The sequence below is a fragment of the Seriola aureovittata genome, chromosome 9 (genome assembly GCF_021018895.1).
Source record: "Seriola aureovittata isolate HTS-2021-v1 ecotype China chromosome 9, ASM2101889v1, whole genome shotgun sequence".
In the NCBI taxonomy this organism is placed as follows: domain Eukaryota; kingdom Metazoa; phylum Chordata; class Actinopteri; order Carangiformes; family Carangidae; genus Seriola; species Seriola aureovittata.
The window spans coordinates 21,450,262-21,475,894 of record NC_079372.1 but is presented as its reverse complement, the minus strand read 5'-3'; the positions used below and the strand labels follow the sequence as shown (position 1 = coordinate 21,475,894).

General features: G+C 41.7%; 1 protein-coding gene across 9 annotated transcripts in view; it reads left to right on the top strand.

The window, feature by feature from the left end:
- The window catches only part of myt1b (myelin transcription factor 1b), a 43,228-nt gene extending 19,367 nt beyond the window's left edge, over window positions 1–23,861 (top strand). For 5 of the 9 annotated variants that reach the window (XM_056384373.1, XM_056384378.1, XM_056384380.1 and 2 more), the window contains 18 exons: window positions 362–759; window positions 1,780–2,943; window positions 4,793–4,927; window positions 6,182–6,272; window positions 6,510–6,626; window positions 8,485–8,699; window positions 9,481–9,668; window positions 12,266–12,523; window positions 13,179–13,333; window positions 13,518–13,580; window positions 13,990–14,058; window positions 14,553–14,615; window positions 14,918–14,998; window positions 15,617–15,838; window positions 16,800–16,891; window positions 16,986–17,089; window positions 18,164–18,307; window positions 18,489–23,861. In XM_056384373.1, coding sequence (XP_056240348.1) covers window positions 362–759; window positions 1,780–2,943; window positions 4,793–4,927; window positions 6,182–6,272; window positions 6,510–6,626; window positions 8,485–8,699; window positions 9,481–9,668; window positions 12,266–12,523; window positions 13,179–13,333; window positions 13,518–13,580; window positions 13,990–14,058; window positions 14,553–14,615; window positions 14,918–14,998; window positions 15,617–15,838; window positions 16,800–16,891; window positions 16,986–17,089; window positions 18,164–18,307; window positions 18,489–18,632 — 3,703 coding nt within the window. In that variant the 3' untranslated portion in view covers window positions 18,633–23,861. The remainder of the gene's footprint in view (window positions 1–361; window positions 760–1,779; window positions 2,944–4,792; window positions 4,928–6,181; window positions 6,273–6,509; window positions 6,627–8,484; window positions 8,700–9,480; window positions 9,669–12,265; window positions 12,524–13,178; window positions 13,334–13,517; window positions 13,581–13,989; window positions 14,059–14,552; window positions 14,616–14,917; window positions 14,999–15,616; window positions 15,839–16,799; window positions 16,892–16,985; window positions 17,090–18,163; window positions 18,308–18,488) is intronic. The other 4 variants (XM_056384374.1, XM_056384376.1, XM_056384377.1 and 1 more) reach the window with 4 other exon arrangements.
- Window positions 23,862–25,633: the final 1,772 nt, after the last annotated feature.

Sequence of the window (25,633 nt, the reverse complement as noted above, 5' to 3'; positions counted from 1 at the left end):
AGAGTAAGAGGGAGTTTATTGGATTTCACCCTCCACTGCCTTGCCCACCCGCCTCTCCATACAAGTTGTTCATTAAACGTTCCAGTCAATTGGCTGAGATTGGTTGTGATGTCTGGGTGAGCGAGCATGGCGCCCCCCTCAGGCCACATATGTTGTTGAGAGAACCGCTCCATCCTTCTTCATGTCGAAACACAAACACACACCCTTCATCATGCTGCTTAGAGTCACTCATGGAGATGATGAGGTGCATGAGGTTTTATTGGACGTGTTAGTGTGTTTGTGATTTCTGATCACAGCTCGGTTTCAGTATTCATGATTCTGCTCCCTTCATTCTTAATTCCTTCTCTTTTCCTGCCATCAGCGTTCTGGGTTGCCCCATAGCCAGGAAGCGCCGCCTAGAGGAAGCGGAGGCCGAGCAGGAGCAAGAGCAGGAAACGGAGCGGCCCGCCTCCAAGAGGAAGTCCCACCCCCTGAAACTGGCCCTGGACGAGGGCTTCAGCGCAGAAAGCGACGCCAGCAGCGAGGCTGAGGGCGAGTTAGAAAAGGATGGAGAGAAAGCAAGAGAGACCAAGGAGGAGGAGCGACAGGAGGAGGGAGAGGCAGCTGTAGAGGAGGAGAAAGAGGAAATGACAGAAGACCTGATGCAGGATGGACGGACAAATGGACAGGAAGTGGAGACACAGAGTCAGGAGGAGGAGGAGAAGACAGAAGAGGAAGACACATATCAGAAAGAGGAGAACACGTTTGCCGCTGATGAAGGTGATGAATACTCTATGTCTGTATCATCTTCAGAGGGAACCAGTTACTGCTGAAAAAAGAAGACAATTACCCAATTAGTCCATCGACAACACATTTAATAATTGATTAATCATTTAAGTTTTTTTGTCAAGCAAAAATGCCCAACATTCACTCATGTGAATATTTGATGTTTATCTCTGTTCTGTTTTATATCATTTGAATGTAATTCCGTAAAGGTGAGGAACTCACACAAGACGGATACAGAAAAGAAACGAGTCATCAAAATCGATCAGCAGAGACTGAGATATCCTGACTTTTACTCCTTAGTTTGGGCCGAGCTCCAAAACACTGAATCCTAGAGTTCCTATACTGCAACTCAATAGCATCTTTCTTTAAACTCCCATCCACTGGCCTCCAGCCAAAATAACATTGATGACATCACTTTAACATCATCAGGGTTATTTTTCAAACTTCAGTACTTCTCCAGAGACATTATACAACATGGGGTTGTACTCCCTTTGATGAGTAAACTGAACTTCATGTGTAAAATGTGCCCCTTTAAGCAGTGATAAAAATGCACGTTATTTTAACTAAAGCTCCCTGTGATTAACAATTACGGTTAATCTTAATCTTTATCATGTATGACCTAACGTAATCCTTTTGAAACGAGCGCTACCTGAGAGGCCTTACCCAGGGCAATAAAGTCCTTCAGCCACATCATATACAAATACAGCTGGTATTTAGTGAGTGTGCAATACCAGAGTACATAGCCACAGAGTTACAATAATATTGCAGGAGGTGAGTGGCCATGCCTCCTAATGACCACTACGAGCACTTGGACTCTTCCTGCATCTACAAGCTGCTTTTCCTGTGACCCCGTCACAGCAGGTGTTTTTATGTCATTATGAGTTCACCGTGAATGACTTGGCAGGTTGGAAGGCGGTGATGATAAAGATATTGCTGACAACAGCTTTAGCTCACTGCATGACTCACTCTTCTCTCTGTGTCACCGCTCTGACCTCTTCATCTTCGTTTCCACAGAGGAGGAGTGTGTGATCATCGAGCCCGAGCTCAGAGCAGCGCCACCTGTACCCGAGGAGTCTCCTTCTCAGAGCGCTGAGGAGGTGGGCAACTCTCTCCTCCACCTGGGCCGAGTTTCCAACAACAATGATGCAACTGTGGCCATTCAGCAGCCTGTTGCTATGGAGACTGAGGAGGATGTCAGTGTAGCAGCCAAATGGGGTGAAGAAGTAAAGGACAAGCAGGAGGGGGACATGAATAAGGGGGGAGAGGAAGAGGAGGCAGCACACAGAGTTCAAGTATTGGAAGAGTCATCTATTCTGCAGAAGGAAGCAGTTGAAGTGGAGGGAGCAGAGTTGGAGGAGGAGGAGGTGGAGGATGAGCATGAAGACATTAGCCACCACGTGAGCCAGGAGAACCACCAGTATCTGACCGCAGGCGTCCACCGTGAACAAATCAAAGATGAAGAGGAGGAGGAAGAGGAGGAAGAGATGGCAGTGCCAGCACAGCAGAGGCAGGACACCTCAGCAGTACTAGAGGAGGATGAGGACAGAGATGAAGAGGACCACAGGGACCATGTTCTGCCCATTTCTGATGTGCCAACTGCCATCCGCACCATCACCAGCACCGCAGAAGCTCAGGGAACACACATCAAGACTGAAGACCACAGGGCCGGGCCTCTGGAGGACTACAGCTCACACAGGGCAAGTCCCCTTGACAAATGTGACTCTCATAAACCTAGCCCACTTCAAAACTACAAGGCCAGCCCTCCTTTAAGCTACAGCTCCCACAGGGCTAGTCCACTGGAGGACTACTTTCCCAATGCCAGAGTTGAGAACTATAAAATCCACAAAGCCTCGTCCTCAGCCTCTCCCGACATCATCGAGGTGCGATCAGATAGGTCAGAGGAGAAAGACTTTGACGATGTGGACGGGGACGACGAGCGCGATGACGAAGACAGCCTGTCACAGCGCTCCACGGTGACTGACGAGTCAGAGATGTTTGACATGACCCGAGGGAATCTGGGCCTGCTGGAGCAAGCCATTGCCCTGAAGGCAGAGCAAGTGAAGCCAGCCGGGCCCAGGGAGCTGCTCCGTGCCCCGGATATCCACCACCAGCGATACTTCACCATGGATGACAGGCCCAAACACCTGGATGTCCTACGCAAGAGCTACTTCAGCAAAGGTAGGACAGAATGAAGAAGCAAAGAGGGGAGGGCAGAGCTAACACGTGTACTGACATGTGAAAGTTGCTTGAAGTAGGCAACATTTAGTCTACTTTATTTTTAAAGCCATGTTAGCATCACATGGTTAGTGCTGCTAAAGGCAGAGTGATCACCTTTGTGGTGAATTCAAGGACACTCCAACATCCCAGACCTGATAGCCACCTGCTAATAGAAGTATTTTTGCACAAAGTACTGTGTGTTGTGGACACAACAGTAATACAAGATAAATAAATAGTTGTTCCTTTCATAAGAGTAAGGTCATTTTATTTTCAATTGTTTTTTTTTTACCAAGACTCATGTCTGTTTGCCAAATATGAAGCTAGAGCTATGAGACAATTAGCTTAGCTTGGCATAAAAACTGGAAGGGATATTCATTAATTTTTACTTTTCTCAAGATATACTGTATGTTAATTTGTTAGCCTTAGTGCTTGTTGTCAAGCTAGCTGTTTCCCCTTGCCTCCAGTTATTATGCTAGGTGTATTAAAAGTGAATGCACCAGCACAGATTCTTGAAAGCCACAACTTCTCAGTGCCCTGTTAGCATGTAACGAAGATGTAGCATTAGTAAAAATAAAGCTTCAAAATGTATTGTAAGGCCTAAACATGCAACACCACCAGTATAGTATGAAATGATTGGTCTGTAAATCTGGTCACACATAGGTGGATGTCCAGAAATATTTGTAATAAAGTAGCACAAGGTGTCATGTGCTTAACTTAATGTTGAAGCGTACAAATAAACACAGCATACCAAATAAATAGCAATGAGTCACAGAGCTCCATGTAGATCCTCCCACCTCCATTGTGAGGGGATGAAGTGGTTCCAGCTGAATAGACTTCCATGAAGAGCAGAGAGGAAGTGCTTGAAGAGAGAGCGAGGAGGGACAACAGCAAGAGGGGGAACACAAGAGAGATGACAACAAGTTAGAGAGGCAGAGAAAGACGGGAGAGAGAGAAAGGAAGAGTGCAGGTTGTTCCACAGTCAGCGGTGGAGTGTTTGTTTACATGCTGCATGTGTTCGGGCCTTGTTTTTCCACAGCTGGCACGCTGCCCACTTGTCATGCTCCTAACAGTATAGCAGTAGTGTGATTACATGCCTGGTAGTGCTGCCCTCTCCTTGCCCTCAACTCCCTCCTGTGGTGACGTTCCTGTTCTGCTCAACACTAATTAGGAGATGCATGTCTCGTTAACATTCAATTTGAAGGCCAATAGAGCATCACACCATCCTCTTGCTCCCTTTCCCTCTCTCCAGTCCCACTGATACTGGCTGGCCTACCTCCAATAGCAGTAGGGAGCAGTAGGTACCTTTAATTATGTGTGAATTTTAGTGGTGTAATCTCCTCCTGATCTATTTGCAGGTGTTGTTTTGTCCGAGATCTGAATGAGATCCTTGAAAATATCAGGAAATGATCAAACCGTGCGGGATAAGTCGGTTGATTTTGTCTGGGTCAACTTTGAAAAAGCTGTAATATTTTATACATTTGATAGTATTTCATCCTTGAAAGCATTTACAGAAACACACAAATCACATTTAGACTGATGCATTAAACACCTTGTGCATTTACAGAGATACATAAGACATGAGGAGCAGATACAGATGGTGTTGCTTTTGTACAGTTGTCTGAAATATGTCTAGATTTCATGCTCAGCCAAGCAGACTGTCTGATGGCATTAACCACTTGCTTTTGTCCTCCTTATCCATCCCACATTCCCCTCTCCTCTTATCTCTCCTTCCTTCTCTCTGTCTCTCACCACTTTGTTCCTCCTCTCCTCATCCTTTTCTCTTGCTACCCTCCCATCATCCTTCATCCAGAGAGCAGCAGGCCAGAGAAGAGGGAGATCAAGTGTCCCACTCCAGGGTGTGATGGGACAGGTCACGTGACCGGCCTTTACCCCCACCACCGCAGCTTGTCAGGCTGTCCGCACAAGGACAGGATCCCCCCGGAGAGTGAGTTTCTTTTTTTTTCAGCTGCTTAGAAGATGAAAATAAGCACTGAGAGAAGAAATATGACAACAAAGGGCAGTCTGACATTGATAGAAACCCACCACCTCCCCTGACTGTAGAGTTTGACATCACTTAAGTGCTGTAATACCAGTTTAATCATGATTTCATGACGTTTGGAAGAGTTGGTGGTCTGATCCAGGCTCACTGAATCAAGGTCGCTTTGGCCTCTTATGCATCAGATGCTCAGACCATCCGTGTACTAGCAGTACTTTGAGGCTGTGGGGGTTACCAACCTGTTCTGCTGAGAGAGGAAACTATCAAACATGTAAAAGGTGACAGGTCAAAAAGGTTGCTAACAAAATTCAAAATGGCTTGATTTGGTTCTCTATAAATATGCAGACAGGAATCAGCAGTGGTTGTTTGTTTTTTCCTGCTTAGCCCCATATCTCCATGTGATTGTAAAGATGCTTCCCACATATATATCAGAGACCATCTTTCTGTAGCCATGACGACAGGTCCATTAAATGTAGTCCAGTTCCCTGCTATTCTCTCATTAAGATTCACTTCAGAGTCCTGCTGGTATTTATACTTAGGGACTGTAAAAAAAACTATAAGGAGGGGCAGGGGAGGTCAGAAATGATTGTATTTTTTCTTTTTGCTAATGGCAGGGTAGACTAATTTTATGTGAGCAGGAGATGGTCTTTATATTTGTTCTCATCTATGTTATTTTTAAATATATTGCAAACAAAAAGAATAAAGAGAAACATGCCGTCTGGCATACTCAGCTGCCTCCTCTGTGGACATTTGTCATCAGTGATTTACTTGTGTTTGATATTTAACATTGCGTTGTTTGACACAGTTGTGTGGAGGAAACAGGCTTCGTCTGCAGCCTCAGAGCTGCGGCCTGTGTCTGGTTCACTCATTCGATGGCAGTAATAACCGTTCATTTAGCAGCTCTTTGTTCAAAAATAGAAAGTAGCTGAAATATTCAGCATTTTATAGGGGAGGGTCCGAAGAAAATATTTCTAATGCTGGGGTCGATTTTTTTTTTTAATAAAAGGTAATATAAGATTCAACCCCCTGCCCACCCCAAAAGTTTTTATACAGTCCCACACATGAAATTAATGTGTTGAATTGTTGAAAATAGTGGATTTTCTCTGACTGTTATTTTGTGTGTGTGTGTGTGTGTGTGTGTGTGTGTGTGTGTGTGTGTGTGTGTGTGTGTGTGTGTGTGTGTATACTTTGTCTCCCTCTCAGTTCTGGCCATGCATGAGAATGTGCTGAAGTGTCCAACTCCTGGCTGCACCGGACAGGGCCATGTTAACAGCAACCGTAACACACACCGCAGGTATTCATACAGCTTACACAGTATAGCATCTGAGTGGATCTGTATTTTGTGTTTGAGTGTGTATTTTTCTGCAGATGAGAGTGTTATACACAGGATGTGCATTTCTCTTTGTGTATTTGCAAGCTCATATATTCATGAATGCAAGACAGTGAACATGTCAGTCGAGATCAGTGTGATGCAGATTTCCATGGTCAGCAACATGCTCTCCTTTAATATTCACCTTTTTCTCTCCTCCAGTCTTTCTGGATGCCCCATTGCTGCTGCAGAGAAGCTGTCCAAGAGCCACGATAAGCAGCATCTCCCTCAGCCAGGCGCAGAGCACCTGAAAGGAAGTCCCAACGATAGAGTTTTAAGGTGGGTACATGTCCATGTACTTTAGCTCTAACCCAAACCCTCACTTTTCTGCCTTATGACATTAGATAAGTATGGAGTTCCAGTTCTGCCAAAATAAAAAAGTTTATCAGATGAGTCAAAAATATAACTCACTAAATTCAATACTAGCAGAAAATTGGAATGTTTGATGGGAAAATAGGGAATAAATAAATTATTAAATGTTAAAAAAAATCAAAAAGGAAAAGAAATGTATTGAATGTAACTCCTTTTTTTAGCAACTGATTGGAGGTTAAAGGAGAAGTATAAACACTCAATTTTAATTATTTAACTAAAAGTATTAATAAATGGTGTATTCAGTTATGTTTTTGATGCGGGGCTCCAAAGATAAAATGGTGAATGACAAGAACTAAAAGGCACAGGTGAACCTTTCACCTATATAAAAGCTGCCCCCCCACCCCCCACCAATCCAAGCCCCACAGCTGAGTCCTTTTCAAGGTTAGCTACTTTACCACTGAGCCACACAGAAACCACAGAGACAATCCTGACCTTGGTTACAGTGGCCCTCGCAAGGCGCGGTGCTGGCCCGTGAATGGCTCAATATAACACCAAAGTCTTGAAGCATCCAGTCTGGCAGTCTAATCATTACTGTCACCTCACACACTGAGATCTCTTTATCTCCATTCATCTCCCCAACAGGCCAGGCACCGTGATCACAGCCAAAAGAATGATAATTAACACAAACCAGACGCTGGTATTATGCTAAGTCTGTGCTCTTCGTCATTGGTATTTTAATTAGTAATGCAGCCGATAAGCTAATTATGCAAGTTATAGGGGCAATGCGGGGGATAGAAAAAATAATTGCTTTCCTTGAGGAAAACCTCATCAGTGGTCAGACAAAGCATCGAGGATTAAAACATAATAAGGCCTGCTTTGTTTTTCCTTCTCACATTGTTATTAAAATTAACTTGGATGTCTGTTATGTATGTGAGAGAAGAATTCCTCATGCAGCCCATGTTCTAATGGAATCCATGTTGAATTAATAAAAAGGAAAAAAAATCCGCTGTGATCAGTGGTAGAAAGTTTATTACTGTCATGAAAATGCTCCTCTACACTGGCTCTGTATGTGTTATTAGTGTGCCAGTGTGTGAAGGCCACCCCACAGCAGAGTGACTACAGGCCGGGTCATGGAGCTTATTAATGAGTGTATGGTTGGAGACTAGAGACTGTGATGCGGGCTTCAGTGGTACAGGATGCAGAGGAGGGGGGGGGGCTTGGCCAAAGGGGGTGGAGGGCTCTGAGATAAGGAGTGGGGGGGGGTTGAGGAAGGTGACTCCCCACCCCAACCCTGCCTCCCTCCCTATCTCTTTCACCACTCCCCTTTCTGTCTTTCCTCCACTTCTCTCTCCTCTCTCTCTCTCTCTCTCTCTCTCTCTCTCTCTCTCTCTCTCTCTCTCGTCCCCCACCCTTCCGCCTCTCCCTGGTCTATCAGTGGATTTACGCCAACAGGTCTGACAAAAGCCCAGGCTCTCCAGGAAAACGAGAGGGCTTAAAGCTCATAAATTCCATGCTGTACATCATGCAAATGTGCCCTCTGCTGATAAGAGAGCTTTTAATCCTGCTGCACTCCTGCTAAGTACACCGTTGCCCCTATCTTTACTCTTTCTGTGTCACTCTACCTCCCTCTCTCATTCTCTTATTCTTTTTTTCTCCTCTCTGTTTTCTGTTTTGATTGTGTGACTCTTTATTGCATCAATACCTTTATTTCCCATCTATCCTTCTCTATTCTTTTTCATTCTTTTCTATTCTACTTCCTGCCTTATTCCGTCCTTAATCCCCCGCCAAGCCTCACCATGACGCCCTCTCACTCTCCTCCCCGCAGGCCCATGTGCTTTGTGAAGCAGCTGGAGGTGCCCCAGTACGGCAGCTACAGGCCCAACATGGCACCTGCCACGCCTCGCGCCAACCTGGCCAAGGAGCTGGAGAAGTACTCCAAGGTGTCCTTTGATTATGCAAGCTTTGACGCTCAAGTGTTTGGGAAGCGCATGCTTGCTCCAAAGATGCCCACCAGCGAAACCTCACCCAAAGCCTTCAAAAGTAAGACAGGAACATCGGCTTCTGTTTTGGGGTTCCGTTTCGTATCAGGAATATTTTTCAGATTTTCACAACATATTCTACACTAAGGATAGCTTGACGTTTTTGGAAATATGTTTATTCGTGTTTTGCTGGGAGTTAGATGAGACGATTGACACCACACTGTCTGTACGCTAGAGATGAAGATACAGTCAGCGGCCGGTTAGCTTCGCCTGGAAACAAGAGGAAACGACTAACCTGGCTGTGTCTGGGAGTCACTTATTTACATGTTATTTCTTGGTTGTTTAATCAGCACAAAAAACAACGTGTTTCTTGCTTGGTGCAGTGACTTTCTTTCGGAATAAACGAGCAAGATATGACCTGTTAATTACTGACCTTTAGAGGTGCTGGAGGATTTTGTTATCTCCGTACAGAGTCAGGACAGTTGTTTTTCCCCATTTCCAGTCTTTATGCTAAGCTAAATTAAATGGTTGCCGGCTATAGCTTCATATTTACAATGTAGCCGTGAGCTACATCTTCTCTCTTCTCATCTAACTCTCAGCAAGAAAGAAAATAAGCATAATACCCAAAATGTCAAACTGTTCCTTCAGAATTCAGCAAGACTCTCTCACAACGAATATTACCCTTTGCTTTAGTATTTTCATTTTCATTTATCTTATATTATTAGTTAGTATTATTTACTTAAATATACTAAACATCTAAGGTTTCACCACCAGAAATCACTTGCATAATGTCAGCAAATATATTTATATTTTTGCTTGCATATATTCCATCCTTTCTGCAGCTAAGCCCTCGTTCCCCAAGTCAACGTCACCCAGCCTCAGTCTCCAAGGTTACGGAAAGAGCTCCACCTTGGCCTATGACTACTCCCACGATGCCGAAGCTGCTCACATGGCTGCCACTGCCATCCTCAACCTGTCCACACGTTGCTGGGAAAAACCAGAGAACCTCAGCACCAAACCCCAAAACAAGGTAAACACACCACACTTATTCATACATATATATGTTTTCATATTAGTTAGCATTCATGGAGGATTGTAATTAAATACTAAGAGTGCAGGAAATAAATAAATCCATCATGACCAAACATTTGATTGCAGATGATATGAATCAGTCACATGTATCTGCAGTTTTATTATGGTAAAGTGTTGCTCTGTTCTTCTCTCCATAGCACTCAGAGAAAGAGATTATTAGCTGATTGTAGTGCAGATTGAAACATTGCAGGCCACAGCTGGTGAGATGAGAGGGGAAAAGCGGTGGGTGTGCCTCTCCTCCTTTCTCCTCTCTTCTCCTCTCCTCTCTTGTCTTTGCTCTTTCTTTTTTTTCTCTCTCTCCATCAACTCTGCATGAATATATCATCAGGAGGCATTGGCTTACAGCAACAGGATGGTGTTGAGATGCAGTTGCATCACCTCTCCCATCCTCTTTCATCCTTTCATCCCTCCATCCCACACACTTTTCATGTTGTTATTGAATTTGGCTAGCTGCCAGTTCCCTGGATTACTTTTCCACCAGGTAGCCCTTTTTCATTATCTGCCGGACGGATCTCTCACTTTCTTCCTCCGCCCCCACCACTCTTTCTTTCATTTTCTTTTCACATCTCTCCTTATTTTCTTTTATCCTCCACTTTTCCTCCCCATGCGAGTGTCACCGTGTCTCTCTGCTTCTCTGTCTATACCTCTCTATCTCTCACTCACTCCCCCTTTTCCCTCTCTGTGCACAGGAGGTGTAATTGGAGCACCACTTTCCCCCATATTGTGATTTTTAAAAGCCTTTTTGCCTCACAGAGGAGAGAAAGTGACTGCTTCATCATTTTTCGATTTCCTGACATGGTTTTAGGGAGATAAAAAGTGAAGATTAATGTCTCTGGCATCACAGCAGAGCAAGGTGTTGTTCAGCGAGGCACCGATCCAAGAGCAGGCCTTAGCAGCACAGTATTACAGCGTAGAGCAACTGGGGACTGATCTGGAATCAGAATCAGAGCCAGTTGAAATCCAATATTGAAACATTGGAACACTGAGCTCATCAACCAGGGACATTTCTGGGAACTGTTCCCGTCTTCTCTCCTCCTCTTCTAACCCTTTGATTTTTCTGGCCCTTGACCAGCCCATACGAATGCCATTTTAAATGAATGCTGAAAACATGGCTCATCTCACCCCTCTGTTTCTGTTCATCTGCCAGCACTATCATAGAGCGCGGAGAGATCAACTGTGGCGTTGGTGCTGCTGGCAAAGTTTTACCGGAGTACATTAGATATCATTACTAACATGCTTAAGCGGTGAAGGTGGTGATGAACTCGAACATGTAGCACTCTGGAAAAGTGCCTCACACTGCTCTATGACTGTGTAAATGCAGTTCAGTACAAGCTTCAGGGCAGGTGAAGGTGGGCGGGTCGAGATGGGAAGAAATCAGTCATTTCATCGCATGAAACTTTAGTTTAATCTGAATCTAAATCCATCCCTGAGTTCGGCTGTGGGTTATATGAAGTTACGATTCAGTAAAGTGTAGCGATGTTAATGCATGTGTAGCACTGCAACAGAATCTGTTGAAGAGGGTACTTGAAGTAATCACACTCATCATCATCATCATCATCATCAGAGATGGTATACAGTGTATATGACTTCTTCTGAAGTGCACCAGAGGAAACTGCATTAGTAATTTATATGTGAATAAATATAAATATATAAATACTTAATTAGATGTATATGTATGTATTATATGTATGTTTCTATATTCATTTTTCCCAGTTACCAACTATATATGGAGACCCAAAGTTTTGAATATTAAATAAATGAATGTTATAAAATAAGTAATTGTATTATAGAAAAATTAGCCAAAACATATTTAAATAACTCAGTAAATTATTAAAATTTTGAATTCAATTATTTTTGCTTTACTAATAATGATTTGATTTCTTAGTTCCCTCACCTTTCAGCCTAACCTTCACAAGCCTTCACCTGCCTGTCATGGCAGAATGCTAACACGTTTAGCCAGCTAGCTCCTGTTTGCTAAATCAATTATATGGTTAAGTGGTGGGAACCTGTGCTGTGAGGCTATTCCATGATGACAAAAAATGCAAAATAAATAAATGTAAAAAGAAAAAAAAATCATGTTAAATGTCAGAGTGAACACAAGGCAGCACATCCTATCTACCTAGCCAGCTAACCAGCTAACCAGCTAACTAGCTAACTAGCCGGCTTGCTAGTGTTAATGGCAGCAGCTAGCCGGTTAATTAAGAGTGATGCTAAAGATATTCAGAGGAACTCTCTGTAAAGAGAAAGAGGACTGGCATTCTTCATCTTTGACCCCCTGTGTTAGTGAGGATGTCATTATTTAACAAAAACCCATTTTCACATTTTGAAATACAGATTTTCATAATGAAATCCTAAAATAAACATGTCATAATGTGTTAACTAAATAAACTTTATGTATTCATATGTTCAGTCAATGCCTTTTTCACTCATGGAATACTTTTGGACTCTAAAAGTGTGTGTTCAAAAAGACATTTAGCATTTTAGTCCAAGAGGATTAATTGTATGAAAAGTTAATGATGTTGCGATTCTCTCCAGGAAATGGACATTGAGGTGGATGAGAACGGCACCTTGGACCTGAGCATGAAGAAGCCCTTTAAACGAGAGGGCAGTCTGTCCGCTACCAGTCCCGGGGTTCGCTCCCCAGACCCTTCCTCCTCCTCCTCTTCCTCGCTGCATCACAGCGGAAGTAGCGGGATGACATCACCGAACCTGCCCGCCTACAAGCAGGAGGACCTGGAGGGACCTCTGGATTACACCAAACCCAACCGCCAAAGGGAGGAGGAAATGGACGAGGTCAGTACAATCATACTGAGTAGAAAAGTTGAAGCTCCAGACACGCAGTGTTTCCTGTGATATTAGCCACAGAGGAAGTATTGCAACATAAATAACAACAGACAAAATTCCCTCTGAGCTTTTTGAATTAAAAACTCTTAATTGTTTACATCACGTTGTCTTTGTCTAATACCCTTGCCTTATTTCCTGTCCCCTTTTCCTCTTTCTATTATTCATTTATTTCACTGAAATGTGAGAGTTACTGTACAGTTAAAACATTGCACTGTGTAACAGAGGTGGTGTGTCAGGTGCATTGCACCATCCGGGCTTTGGCATATGCAAATTTTTTACTCCTTTGAACTTTTTCAAAAGAAATATAAAGGGCCTTGAATGTAAATTTTTTATGAGGACATTCTGGATTTGGAAACATCACTTGTCTACAAAAGAAGAAAAGGGGATCAGATCAGAGACTTGTATGCACATTGTGGTTTTATAAAGTTTCTATGCTTGTAAACAAATTTGCAAACTGTTGCGAGGAAGCCATCACTCAAAAAAAAAAAAAAGTAAATACAACCCAGACAACAACACACCAACACACGAGTACAATTTAAATAACAAAAGGGCCGCAGTGGATGTACCATTCATGTTTTGGACACGTTTTTCTGCATTTTTCCAGATGGAGCACACCGGCCAGTCATTTGTCTCATCTGACCCAGAGGACTGTGACATGATGCAGGACTGTCTGGAGGAGAGGAAGTACCCCGGAGAGGTCACAACCCCAAACTTCAAGGTCAAATTCCAGCCCAAGGACAGCAAGAAAGAGCTGCTCTCGTAAGTAACAACACCCAACAAAACCGTAGAGTCCACACCAGCTGTTCTGTTGTGCTTAGAGCTAAATGCTAACACCAGCATGCTAACATAACATAACAAACTGATGCCTCCTAAAAACCTAATACCCTCTGTCCTTTCTAACTGTGCCTCTGTCTCTGTGTCTTTGTGTGTCTCTCTTTCTCAGGTGTCCAACACCTGGCTGCGATGGCAGCGGCCACATCACTGGAAACTACGCATCCCATCGCAGGTATGCACCACTGTAGACTTATTTGGGTGACACACTCTGCCAGCGCTCACTATATAAACTCTAATATAAAATGTTAGCTCTGCTGAGACTCCTGAGTCCACCTGCGTCCCACCACGACTAATTCAAATATTTTATTTGATCCTGACATGCCAGAGGCAATAACGTAGCGTGAGCCCGGGAAGCAAAGACGGTCATTGACTTTGATATGCATCAGTAATTTACTTCTTGCCGTCTGTCCTCTTCTTCCTAAATGACCTTGGTATGCCTTGCATTCTTGATTTCCCTTCACTCATGTCTTTTTTCCTCTCTCCTTTCAATCTGCTCACACTGGCTTTCCTCGGCCCCTATTTCATCCTTCTCTCCTTCTGCCCGTCCTCTGCTCCTTTTCTCCTTTCTCTCTTTCTCTCAGTCTGTCTGGGTGTCCTCTCGCTGATAAGAGCCTTCGGTCCCTCATGGCGGCCCACACCCCTGAACTCAAGTATGTCTGCTCTACACCTTCACTGCCTTTTCACTGCCACTTCACTGCACTGCTACTGACACCGTCCAACGCCACAATGCTTCATTCTGCTGACGTTAACTTATCTTTTGTTGCTTGCTGCTGCCTCTGCTGCTGCCGCTGCATCTGTCATGGTGTGTTTTTCTGCAGCTGGCTTGGACTATGCTCGTTCTCACTTCAATCAGTTCATGTAAATGTGAAATGGAACTGTAATTCTGTAGTGTATATAGCTCTTTACTAGAAACTAGGCTCTTCACGGCTTATTATGGACAGATACAAGAAGTGTTTAACTGGGAAAGAGCCTGAAAAGATTGGATTTAAAACAAACTTGCAGGAGAGTAAATCAAAAAATGAGCAGAATTAACAAGCGGACCATTTCTCTCATCCGCATAACGCCATTTTCACAAGACAATCCACTATGAAACATCTTATTATTTTTTCCGTTAAATGCTAAACACTGCTGTTCTCTTTCTCAGATGCCCCACTCCAGGATGTGACGGCTCAGGTCACATCACGGGAAACTACGCCTCCCACAGAAGGTAACCAACAGAAAACACATGCACACACACAGAAACGCACATACACACATAGACACACATGCACACAGTCAGTCAGAGAGGCGTAGTGACAGTTCATGGTAGATTTAGACAGGGACTCACACATTTCCACACACATTTCCATGATCCTATTTTCGGCCATATTAGGCGTTTTTTGAGTTGATTTGGTTTGTAATTTGGTAAAATTATTCTTCCTTTATAATGTTCTCTCCCTTTATTAAGCAATCACTTCACCAGACCTTTTTTCAGCCCTATGTTATCAACTCCATACTTTCTGTTTTCAGTCTCTCTGGGTGCCCGCGTGCCAAGAAAAGTGGAATTAAAACTCCTACCAAGGACAACCAGGAGGACTCCGAGCTTTTAAAGTTCGTACCGCTCAGAAAGCCATAATGTCTGCTTTTAGCGAGACTGACGGTAAAAAGTAAAATGCAATAAAAAAAAGGAAAAAGAGAGAGAGAAGAGAGTCACTGTGAATCATATGCACAGGTAGTGACCTGCCCCCGTAACTGAATCAAACAATCAGGCCCTTACTGATGAGAAATACACTTACTGCAGATACTGATTCTGAATGTAGTTCATGGTAGAGTATCGTAGAGGACATAATCAATACATAAGAAATACATGGGCTTCATATTGCATTTGCACACAAAACAGTTAATTGTTGATAACAACATGTGCTAAACCTTAATAGCTCTTGCATTAGTAATTTAATTCATTGCATAAATAATATGTCAAACCCAGATGTAAGAAAATTAATTTGGCCCAGTAGAGAAAGTGTGTAACTTCAATCTGTATTGTAATATTAATTCTCAACTTTCTCTACACTTTATATCTTTGGATTCTCCTTTGTCTAACCCTTGTGCCTTCTCACTCTCTTTATTTCTTTCCTCGCTGCCTGGCTTCAACACTTCCTCTCCCCTCTCCTGCTGCACAACTCTCCTCGTCTTTTTCCTTGTTTCCTTCCTTTCCTCTGCTCCCTGCAGATGCCCGGTGCCAGGCTGCGACAGCCTGGGTCACATCAGCGGGAAGTACGCCACGCACCGCAGCGCCTACGGGTGTCCGTTGGCGGCCCGCAGACAGAAGGAGGGTCTTCTGAATGGCACACCCTTCAACTGGAAGGCCTTCAAGACAGAGGGGCCGACCTGCCCTACGCCAGGCTGCGACGGCTCCGGACACGCCAACGGAAGCTTCCTCACACACCGCAGGTAAGCTGCATGCAGGCAGTCTAGTGTTGGAAAGTTTAAGGAACTTCTATGTGTGTATTTCCATATCAATTATGTTCATTTAAAGAAATAACTATCCCTGGGAATTGGGAATTAGGGAATTCGTACTCGTTGTCTTGCCGACAGTTACATGAGAATATCATCTGCACATTAAGTCGCTAGAACCAGGAAATGGTTGGCTAAGCTTAGTTCAAAGAAACAAAAGCTAAAACAAGCTAAACAAGACTCCAGGAAGTCACTGTGTTTGTCCAAGACATAGTTACATGCATGTAGAACCACAACTTGTCGCCTTTGCATTTCTGCCCCTGTACTGGAGAATCAAATGACGTACAGCATGTTGATTAGTGAGCTTTAGAAATGCTGGTAAGTGTATTTTTTGATCACAGGACCAAGCCATGCTAGCTAGTTTCCAGTCGTTATGCTAACGAAGGCTAAGCTAACTGTCTTCTGGCTCTAGCATCATAGTGTGAATCACGTCGTGTCTACACAGAAAGTGTTTCAGCCATGTTTTTTAGTCAGCAATCTCACAGTCTCACATAACAGATGTGTGGCACATTGTACACAGACTGCGCAACAGCTTGTGTTTTACTTGTGCTGTACACCCATAAATGCAACCCAAATCCTTTTTTTTTTTTTTTTACACTGTAAGTCTATATTTTCTTGTATTTTGTGTAACTACAGTGACTGTGTTGGGTTCTGACTGCTTCCAAAACACAGGTGTCCTACAATCAATACTGTGCCTGAACGCTTCCTGTGTAGACAAACATGGAGCACCAGAGCTGCTGCTGCTCTGCTAACATGCTGCTCTCACTGGTCCTATATCTGTTCAGATGTAATGTCACATTTGATAGCTCAGGGTACAGTGTAATCTGTGTGACTGTGTGTTGTTATTAAGAATAGTACAGTGACCCCGCCCCCCTCCATGTGTCACTTGTGTCTCCAGCCTCTCAGGATGCCCCAGAGCCTTGTATGCCAAGAAGAAGGCCAAGTTCCCCACAGAGGACTACCTGAGCACCAAGTTCAGAGCCAGTGATGGTGAGATGAAAAAGAAAATGAGTGTGTATGAGATTCTAAAACACATATAGACCAGACACTGTTATTTACTACTGTAATATGGCTTCTCCTTTAGTTTTGGACAATGATGAGGACATCAAGCAACTCAACAAAGAGATTAACGACCTCAACGAATCCAACAACGAAATGGAGGCTGACATGGTTAACCTGCAGACTCAGGTGTGTGTCTCTTCTTTCGTTTCTTTTAAACATTTAAATTGCTGATCATGTGTAGGATTGGGACACGTTTGCCAAAGTAAAAGAGTATTTGTCATATGTGAGACTTAAAGTACCAAAGTCAGTCACTTGAGCCTGTAAAGGAACATTTGATTGTTCATTTATTATGCAGAAAAAAATATCAAATATTCTGCCTGTTTATGAAGCTTAATTTAAAAAGAAAAAATTAAGAAAAAAATTACATAATTTTCTGCTTTGAAATGAAATGTTAAATTCAAAAGCAATAAAACCCACCCTTGCTCAGTTAAGCTCATTCAGTTTACTACAGTCTTACTTGGTCTGGTATGACCAATAGCTTATGGTGGCTAATGTTAAAAAATATTTATTTTTACAATTTAACAATATCCTGTAATTGTACCGTGTGGCCACAATGGTCAGCAAAAATTATGTAGGCTTTCTTTAAAGGATAAGGCAGGCAGCATTTTGTATTTTTCTGTACTGTTAAGAAATCCCATGAAAACAGAAAAACTAACAGCCTGTGGCTCTGAGCCCCAAGCCCATTGGCTGAGCTAAATCCTTAAAAACAGCTCACAAATATATGAAGTTTCATTTTCAGAAAAGGCTCAGTTCACAGCTCTACACTGTGGTTTTTAGCAAACATTACTAAAATAGTAGGACATAGTGCATTTGTTGGGAACCCACTGACGAATACACATTGGAGGTCTAGTGAGTATTTCTGGCACTGGTGTATAGTGAGGTTGAGGTTACATCCCGACCAATACGACTGTTTTACCTCCATATCAAAAATAATTTCCGTCCATACAATTCATGTACACTGGGCATGTGCAAGCCGGTGTAAACAGGAAGCAGATTGTCTACTCTGGTTAGACCAGAGTAACCCGTCCAGACTATAACACATCCCCAGAGTTTTCAAACTCAAACAGGACCAGCAGCAAAGTCTTCTGTTTTAGGAAACATTCATCATTGTTTCTCATCTTTTCATGGAAGCTGTCGACAAAAAATACCTTGTGCCTAAAGTCGTAACACTGGTAGAAATCCTGTTGCCGTGTGTCGCAGATCTCCTCCATGGAGAAGAACCTGAAGAGCATCGAGCACGAGAACAAGATGATTGAGGAGCAGAATGAGGCTCTCTTCATGGAGCTGTCTGGTCTCAGCCGCGCCCTGATCCGCAGCCTGGCTAATATACGCCTGCCGCACATGGTGAGTTGTTCTCCACACACACACACACACAAACACACACACACCCACACCCACACCTGCAGAGCTGGACCCACTCGCTGTAATGTATTTGTTTTTGAGGTGAATCTTGTGTGTTGAAAGGCGTGTAGGTGTTTGTTTCCCTGCTCTTCTCAGTTGAGATTGGTTGTCGTTTGCACCACAGCAGGAGCCAATCACCGAGCAGAACTTCGACAGCTATGTGAGCACCCTGACCGACATGTACACCAACAAGGACTGCTTCCAGAGCCCCGAGAACAAGGCTCTGCTGGAGAGCATCAACAAGGCTGTGAAGGGCATCAAAGTCTGAGGCTCCATACACACACACACACACACACGCACACACATGCACACAAACACACGCACACACACACACACACACACACACACACACACGGAGAAAACGCGAACTGTCCTGAAGCGCAGGAGTGTGACGGAGGTGAAGATGGAGGGACGGAGAGATGAAAGAGAGATGTTGAAATACTCTACAATATATTGAAATATGATTCAAAAACAAAAAGGGAATTCAGGTTATTTAAATAAACGGCAACTTAAAAAAAAAAAAAAACAACCCAGGGAGCACTCTGTGAGAAGAAAAGTGACGCGGACCAAAATCCACACCATGCTGCTGCTGGGATGAGGAGGAGGAAACCGGTCCTTCAGTCAGGATGGATGGAAAAGAAGAATAACGTTACCAGAAACTGTATCTGGAGGGGTTTAATATGCTGTATGTTTACCTGTTGTCTCTTTTGTGTCCTTAACTGTTTTTGGAGGTTTCACTGTTGTGCGGTTTGATGGGTTTTCACACTAAAACGTGATCGCTCGCAGGAGCTTGGCGACATGAAGAGGAGGACACGGATGAGCTGAACACGCAGACTCTTTCAGTTCTTGTCCCGTAGCGTTCACTGTGGCGAGTGTGTGTGCGTTCGCTGGCTCCCCATCCCACACATACACCCCAGCAATATGAAGCATGAACTAAACTGAATTTGTGTTTGCTTTGTGGTATCACTGTGGCAAAGACGTCAACGGCGCAATGCTGACTCGGTTTAGCGAAGGAAAAAAAATTCTTCAAGTTAAGGTCATGAGACAGATCCAGGAAGCGGATATCATGTTTTAAAAAGCAGCAGATAAATCCTTTTTTTCTTTTTCTTTTTTTCTTTTTTTTGTAAACTGAGATGATGATAGTAATAGTGTGCACACATTTCAAATTCAGTTAGTCATATCAATAGTATTTATCAACATAGGAATTGCACTTCATTTTAATTAATAGTTTTGTGGTACAATAATTATTGTTATATATGAATTATTTAAACTTGTGAACATTTAAATTGTAACTTATTGCCATTTATGTTATTGAGGTTTATTTATTTGAAGCAATCTATTTATTAACTTGGTTTTGTAACACAAAAAAATGCATCTTTACCGATTATCATGGTCAAAGCGATTTGCAGATGTCTTACGTCAATATTTTAAGAATCTATATAGATGAGTGACAAGGCATATTTTGTTTTGAGTACTTTTTAAAAAACCTTTTTAAGTGCAGATGTTTTATAACTGACAAAACTTTTTTGATAATTTTACAAAAGCAAAAGTTATTTTTTTGGGTTGTTCTTGTTTTTTCTCCCTTTTTTTGTTTTATGTTCTTTCTGTTACTGCTACGTTCAGAAACTCACTGATGAGAAAAAAAGAAAGTATGTATTTATTATTTATTTAAAATGAAAGAAATTGACTGATATGGCTGTATATTTATTTTGTTATTTATGTGCGTGATGTGACGGTTGAGTCCGAGTAGTCTTAAAGATCCACTGCTAATATTTAAATAAAGAAGCAAAATCAATACAAATACTGTTTGATTACTTAGGCTTATACCTAGACATACCAGCAGCTGATTGTAAAGACAAAAAATACCCCAACAAAAGCAATCACTGTTCTGTCGCTATCTGGTCTCTGTGTGTTTGCTTTTGTCAGGTGAAAGAAAACCAAGAAATGTAAAAAAAAAAACAAAACAAAAAAAAACAAAACAAAACATAGAGTTCAGAAATGTTACCTCTCCCAAGCGCTTTGTAGCGGCCACGACTGGCTCACCCAAAACCTCTGTAATGTACCAGAGATGCTTAAGTAATGCTTTTTTTTTTTTCTTATTTGTTATTTTCATCAGTACAATGGTACATATATAGAGCTCTCTTCCAGCAGTGTTTTAGGCTGGATGTATGAGTCTAAAACACACACACACACAGAGTGACATATCCAACCCTAGAGGATACTTTAGGATGGCCTCCTTTGACAAACTTCTATCAGATAAACATACACACCCTTGTAGCCTTACTCTAGATTTTAATTTTTTGATGCACAAAGTGCCACTGAGACAAGAAAAAAAAAAAGAAAAGAGAACTCACTTTCTTTCCTGATTCTTCGCATTTCTGCAATGTAACAATGTCTGGTCCCGGGAAGACCACGGCATCAAGAGAGTGGTGATTGTTTCAGATGCCTTTATTTCTCTGCCAAGATGGCCATAAGTACACTATATATACATTCTGTATAAATAGATTTTAAAGATGCTATATATATGAATATAAACATACATATATTTTTCCAGTGTAATTGTTGACTTGCTCTTCTTGTCTCTTTACCTTATTGGAGGATCACTAGCTGTCTAGAAGAGATGCGATGGGCGTTATCAATAGGAGGCAGTTACACCTTATTTAATATCACTAAGACCTGCTCAACTGTGGCTTTAAACATAACCATTCAGTCAAGCTGAAGGCAAAGTAGGCGTTGTTGATGAAACAGTACAATACTTTGGAAGTGTTTTCATAGGTTTCCTTTTTTTCCTTTCCTATATTCGTCTGTCCTTGATCCAGAAGTGTCAAAAACATCTACTGTATGTTGTACTACTGAATCTGAGAAATGACTGTCAATTTGAAACTTAGATGGTTGGCTCTTTGTTCCTAAGTGTCATGTGAGTTCATGTATATTAAAAAAAAAAGATGACGATGCCTCTGAATAATGTTCTGCACATAGTGTTTGACAACATTGTGCAGTTAATGTATTGTTAATGGTAAGGCCTGCTCGCCACAAGCCCATTCTCTCTAATGTTGAAACAAGCAAGTAGGAGACTGTAGTGTAACCTGCCTTTGAGTGATCCGTCGCAGCTACTGTGGTGTACAGTATGATACCCTTGTGTAACGCTGATGTCAAAGGCATGTTGTAAATGTGCTTTTAGCCAATGTAGAATGAAAACTCCTTTTGTGCACTTTCTAACTGTTGAAAATGCCAGCATTTGAGTCTTGACTTGGGAGAACCCCAGTAGATCACAGGCAATAGCAAGTATTCACCCCCCACTGGAGGAGGGTGCATTACAAAGCATTGTCACACCTGTTTGTTGCTGTTCATATAGAGAAACAACCTGTGTGTTATGTCAGATAGAGACACCTCTTTGATTCAGGGGGGTTCAAAAAGCTCGAAAAATGTATTTAAAAAAAAAAGAAAAAAGGAAGAGGTACTTTCTTTTTCCAAACAAAAACCAAAAGAGACTGACAGGAAGCAGAGTTTGGTTCTCAGGTGACCGGGGAGAGCTGCTAAAGCAGAACAGAGCAATGCCATAGGTCAGCCAGTCAGCTGAGGCTAGAGGCGATAGCAGCGGCTGGATCAAGGCCACGTGTGAAATGAGATGAGTGTGTGGGAGTGGGAAATTGATTTGCCAGGCTACACAATCTCCCCCTTGTTTTGGGAGGAGGTGTTTGTTGCATAAATATGTGTCTATCACTCAAAAGAATGTCAAAGCTTTTTATGACTTTTAAACTCACCCACCCCCCACCCCCCACCCCCCACCCCCACCCCCACCCCTCCTTCATGTGTTGTGTAACCTTTCCTCAGGAAAGATAGTTTTGACGCATTTGGTTAACAAAGTAGCGTATCCTTCCTCTCTTGAAATGCACGAGAATCCTACCAGAGAGTTTTAAGACTGAATATTCTCCTAACTTATTTGATATGGCATGACCCCTTTTAAACTGCTTGATGAAATTGTCTACTGAGGTATGTAAATGAATAACACTGAGGCCATGAAAGCATAGCATTTTCAAAAAATGTCAGCTGAGAAAGCAAATGCAGCCTACGGTTGGTTCTGCGCCCACGCACTGTATGTTTTCTTATTTACATAAAAGTACTGAGTGATGGAGTGAGGAGCTTTATTATTCTAAATAGCAAAGAAAAAAAAAAGTAAGAAAGAAGGAAACAGGGCCCAGTTTCCCTGAAGCACCTGGAATGAAAATGAATTTAACATAATGACACTTTCAGGGAAACCAGTCCAGACCAAAATCCAGCTGTGCATTTATAGAGGGGGAGGGGGGGGCACACCTTCGCATCCTGGTTTCATCTTAGGTTCAGATGTGAAGAGCAGAGTGGGCGCACGTCGACTCATAAGAAAGAAATGTCAAGTTGAGTGGCACTTTTCATCAAGCTGAACAAAACCAAAAGCCCCCACCCCCCACCCCCACACTCCTCCTCTTCCTCCCCCTCCTCCTCCACCGTCTCCCTGCTGTAGTTACAAGCTGTGTGGTCTTATCATGTGTGCCTTTCTCACTCCACTCATTTCAAGATATGGTATGTTTACACTTGGCAAACCTGGTTCAAATACTGCTGAAACATTTGGTCTGGATCTAGATCTCTTAGTTAATACTTTTAGGGAAGTTGTGGGGGAGGTAATTATGTATAGGGGGGAATTATGTATAGGGAAATAAAATAAATGTGTCTTTTACATGCAGGTAGAGGCCATTTTTTGACAGAGATACAAAACAACAAGCTTTTGTTAGGCTAAAGAAACTGTGATCACACTCTGTCGATTCAGGTGCCAAACTGCATGGACTGTTTCTGTGAAGGAATCTGAAGAACACCATCACCATCATCCCTAGATAATGCATCAGTGTGCAGGGCATTATTTTGAAACAAGTGGAAGTCTCTGTACATATTTGTATTAAGAAGAAACAGTGTTATTGTTGTTGTATTGAAGACAAGTTAAAAATGGTTTTAAAAAAAAAAAAATAGTTTGTGACAAAGAAAAAAAAATCCACAGCCAAGGGTTGTCCTGCTAGCACATTTTTACAGAGATGAGCTATTTTTACTGGTGATTTTCTAGGCATTGATATTGATATCCTTTTAAGAAAGTACAAAACTTCCAAAATTACAAGCACTTCCACAAGGATAGATTGTAAGGTAATTTTTGTTACTTTTGTAGATGTGGCCGTTCCTTTGCTACTGCACCATTTTGTAAAGTGGGACAGGCCTTGGCTGTGTGTCCTCGGGGTCTCATGTTTTTTTGTTTTGTTTTGTTTTGTTTTGTTTTATTGTTTTTTCTTTTGTTTGGGAAGTAAAACACTGTAGATGGGCTGAATTTGTGACTGTGTGTTTGTGTACTTGTGTACATGTTCCCCTGTTCCTGTGTCAGTGTTATAAACCAGAGAAGTGATGTCAGTTATTGTGGGGGTATGAACCATTTTAAATGTTCTCTATGAAAAACACAAATAAAGAATCATAGACAAGACTGACTCTGTTGTATTTGAATGTGTGTGTGTGTGTGTGTGTGTATTTGCAAAATGTGCTGCACATATTTGCAAAGTGGGGACATTTTGGTGTAGTCCCTATTGTGGTTATTTGAGGGATTTAGGGTTAGGGTTAGAATTAAGTTTAGGTTGGGGTTGGGGTTAGGGTTAGTTGTGATGGGTAGAGTTAAGATAAGAGACTAGGAAATGTATAATGTCACAGAAGGTCCTCACAAGTACAGCCAGACAAACGTGTGTGTGTGTGTGTGTGTGTGTGTGTGTGTAAGAGGGAGAAATTATTGAAGAACACTGCTGTAACACCAGGGCTTGCGAATAAGTGAAGTATAGGTAATATGATAAGCACTGACACCCAGTATACATGGCCAAGCACTCGGGCAACACACACTGCCTTCATGATTGCTGAACAAAATGGGGGACTTCACTGTGCACTGTACATGAAGTTACATGCAGTTCTTATGCTGAACTGCACTGACACCTGGTGGATCATGTGGTGAACATACATGTTGAGTAAACTCACTAACAAAGAGTGTTTATCACAGTGGCTGTTACACCTGTGACCTGACAGACAGGCATCCGTTGGGATTTACATATTGATTTTCATTTGTTGCTATTTTACATGAATTCATTATGTCAAGGCATTGTTTTTACTGTACATTCATTAACTTTTGTTTATTTGTGTTACATTACAGTTACCATACATATAAGGTTCTGTACCTGACAGGAGAAACCTGTGAATAGACTGTAACTATAAACACTGGTGGTGAGTTTTCTCAGTTTGCTGTAGAGGTTATTTAACTATATTACTGGGTAACTGTTGGAAATTCTTTCATGTTAATGACAAAAATATTCTTAATCTCCTCTGTCAAACAAGTGTCATTCTGATGGAAATTATACAGTTCTGACCAAGGGCTGATGTAGTAAGGCAAGAAATGTCATAGTATAGTATGGCAAATAAAAATGGCAAAAAACGTCATTGTCTATTAAGACATGAAAATGTTACAGTACATAAAATTTAAAAAAAAAATCATAGTATAGTATGGCATAAAATGTCATTATATAATAACGCATAAAAATGTCATAAAATTGCTTAGTATAATAAGGCATAAAAATTCATTGTATACTAAGGTCAAAAATGTCATAGAATAAAAAGGCAGAAAAATGTAAAAAAAAAACAAAAAAAAAAACGACATAGTATAGTATGGCATAAAAAGTCATAGTATACTATGGTCAAAAATGTCTTAGAATAAAAATGAAAAAAAAAACATCATAGTATAGTGTGGAATAAAAAAGTCATAGTATAGCATGGCATAAAAATGTCATAGTATAAGAAAACATAAAAAATTATAGTATAGTAAGGCATGAAAATGTCATAGTATAGTAAGGTATAAAAATATAAAAATTGTCATAGTATATTATGGCATAAAATTAAAAAAAATGTCATAGTATAGTATGGCATAAAAAGTCATACCATAATAATGCATAAAAATTTCATAAAATCGCTTAGTATAATAAGGCATGAAAAGTCATAGTATACTAAGGTCAAAAATGTCTTAGAATAAAAAGGCAGAAAAATGTAAAAAAAAAAAAAAGAAACGACACAGTATAGTATGGCATAATGTTTTCAAAAAAGGTCATAATATAGTTAAGCATAAAAATGTGAAAAAACATCATAGTATAATATGGTATAAAACGTCAAAAAAGGTAATAGTATAGTATGGCAAAAAATCTTAAAAAAACGTCATAGTATAGTAAT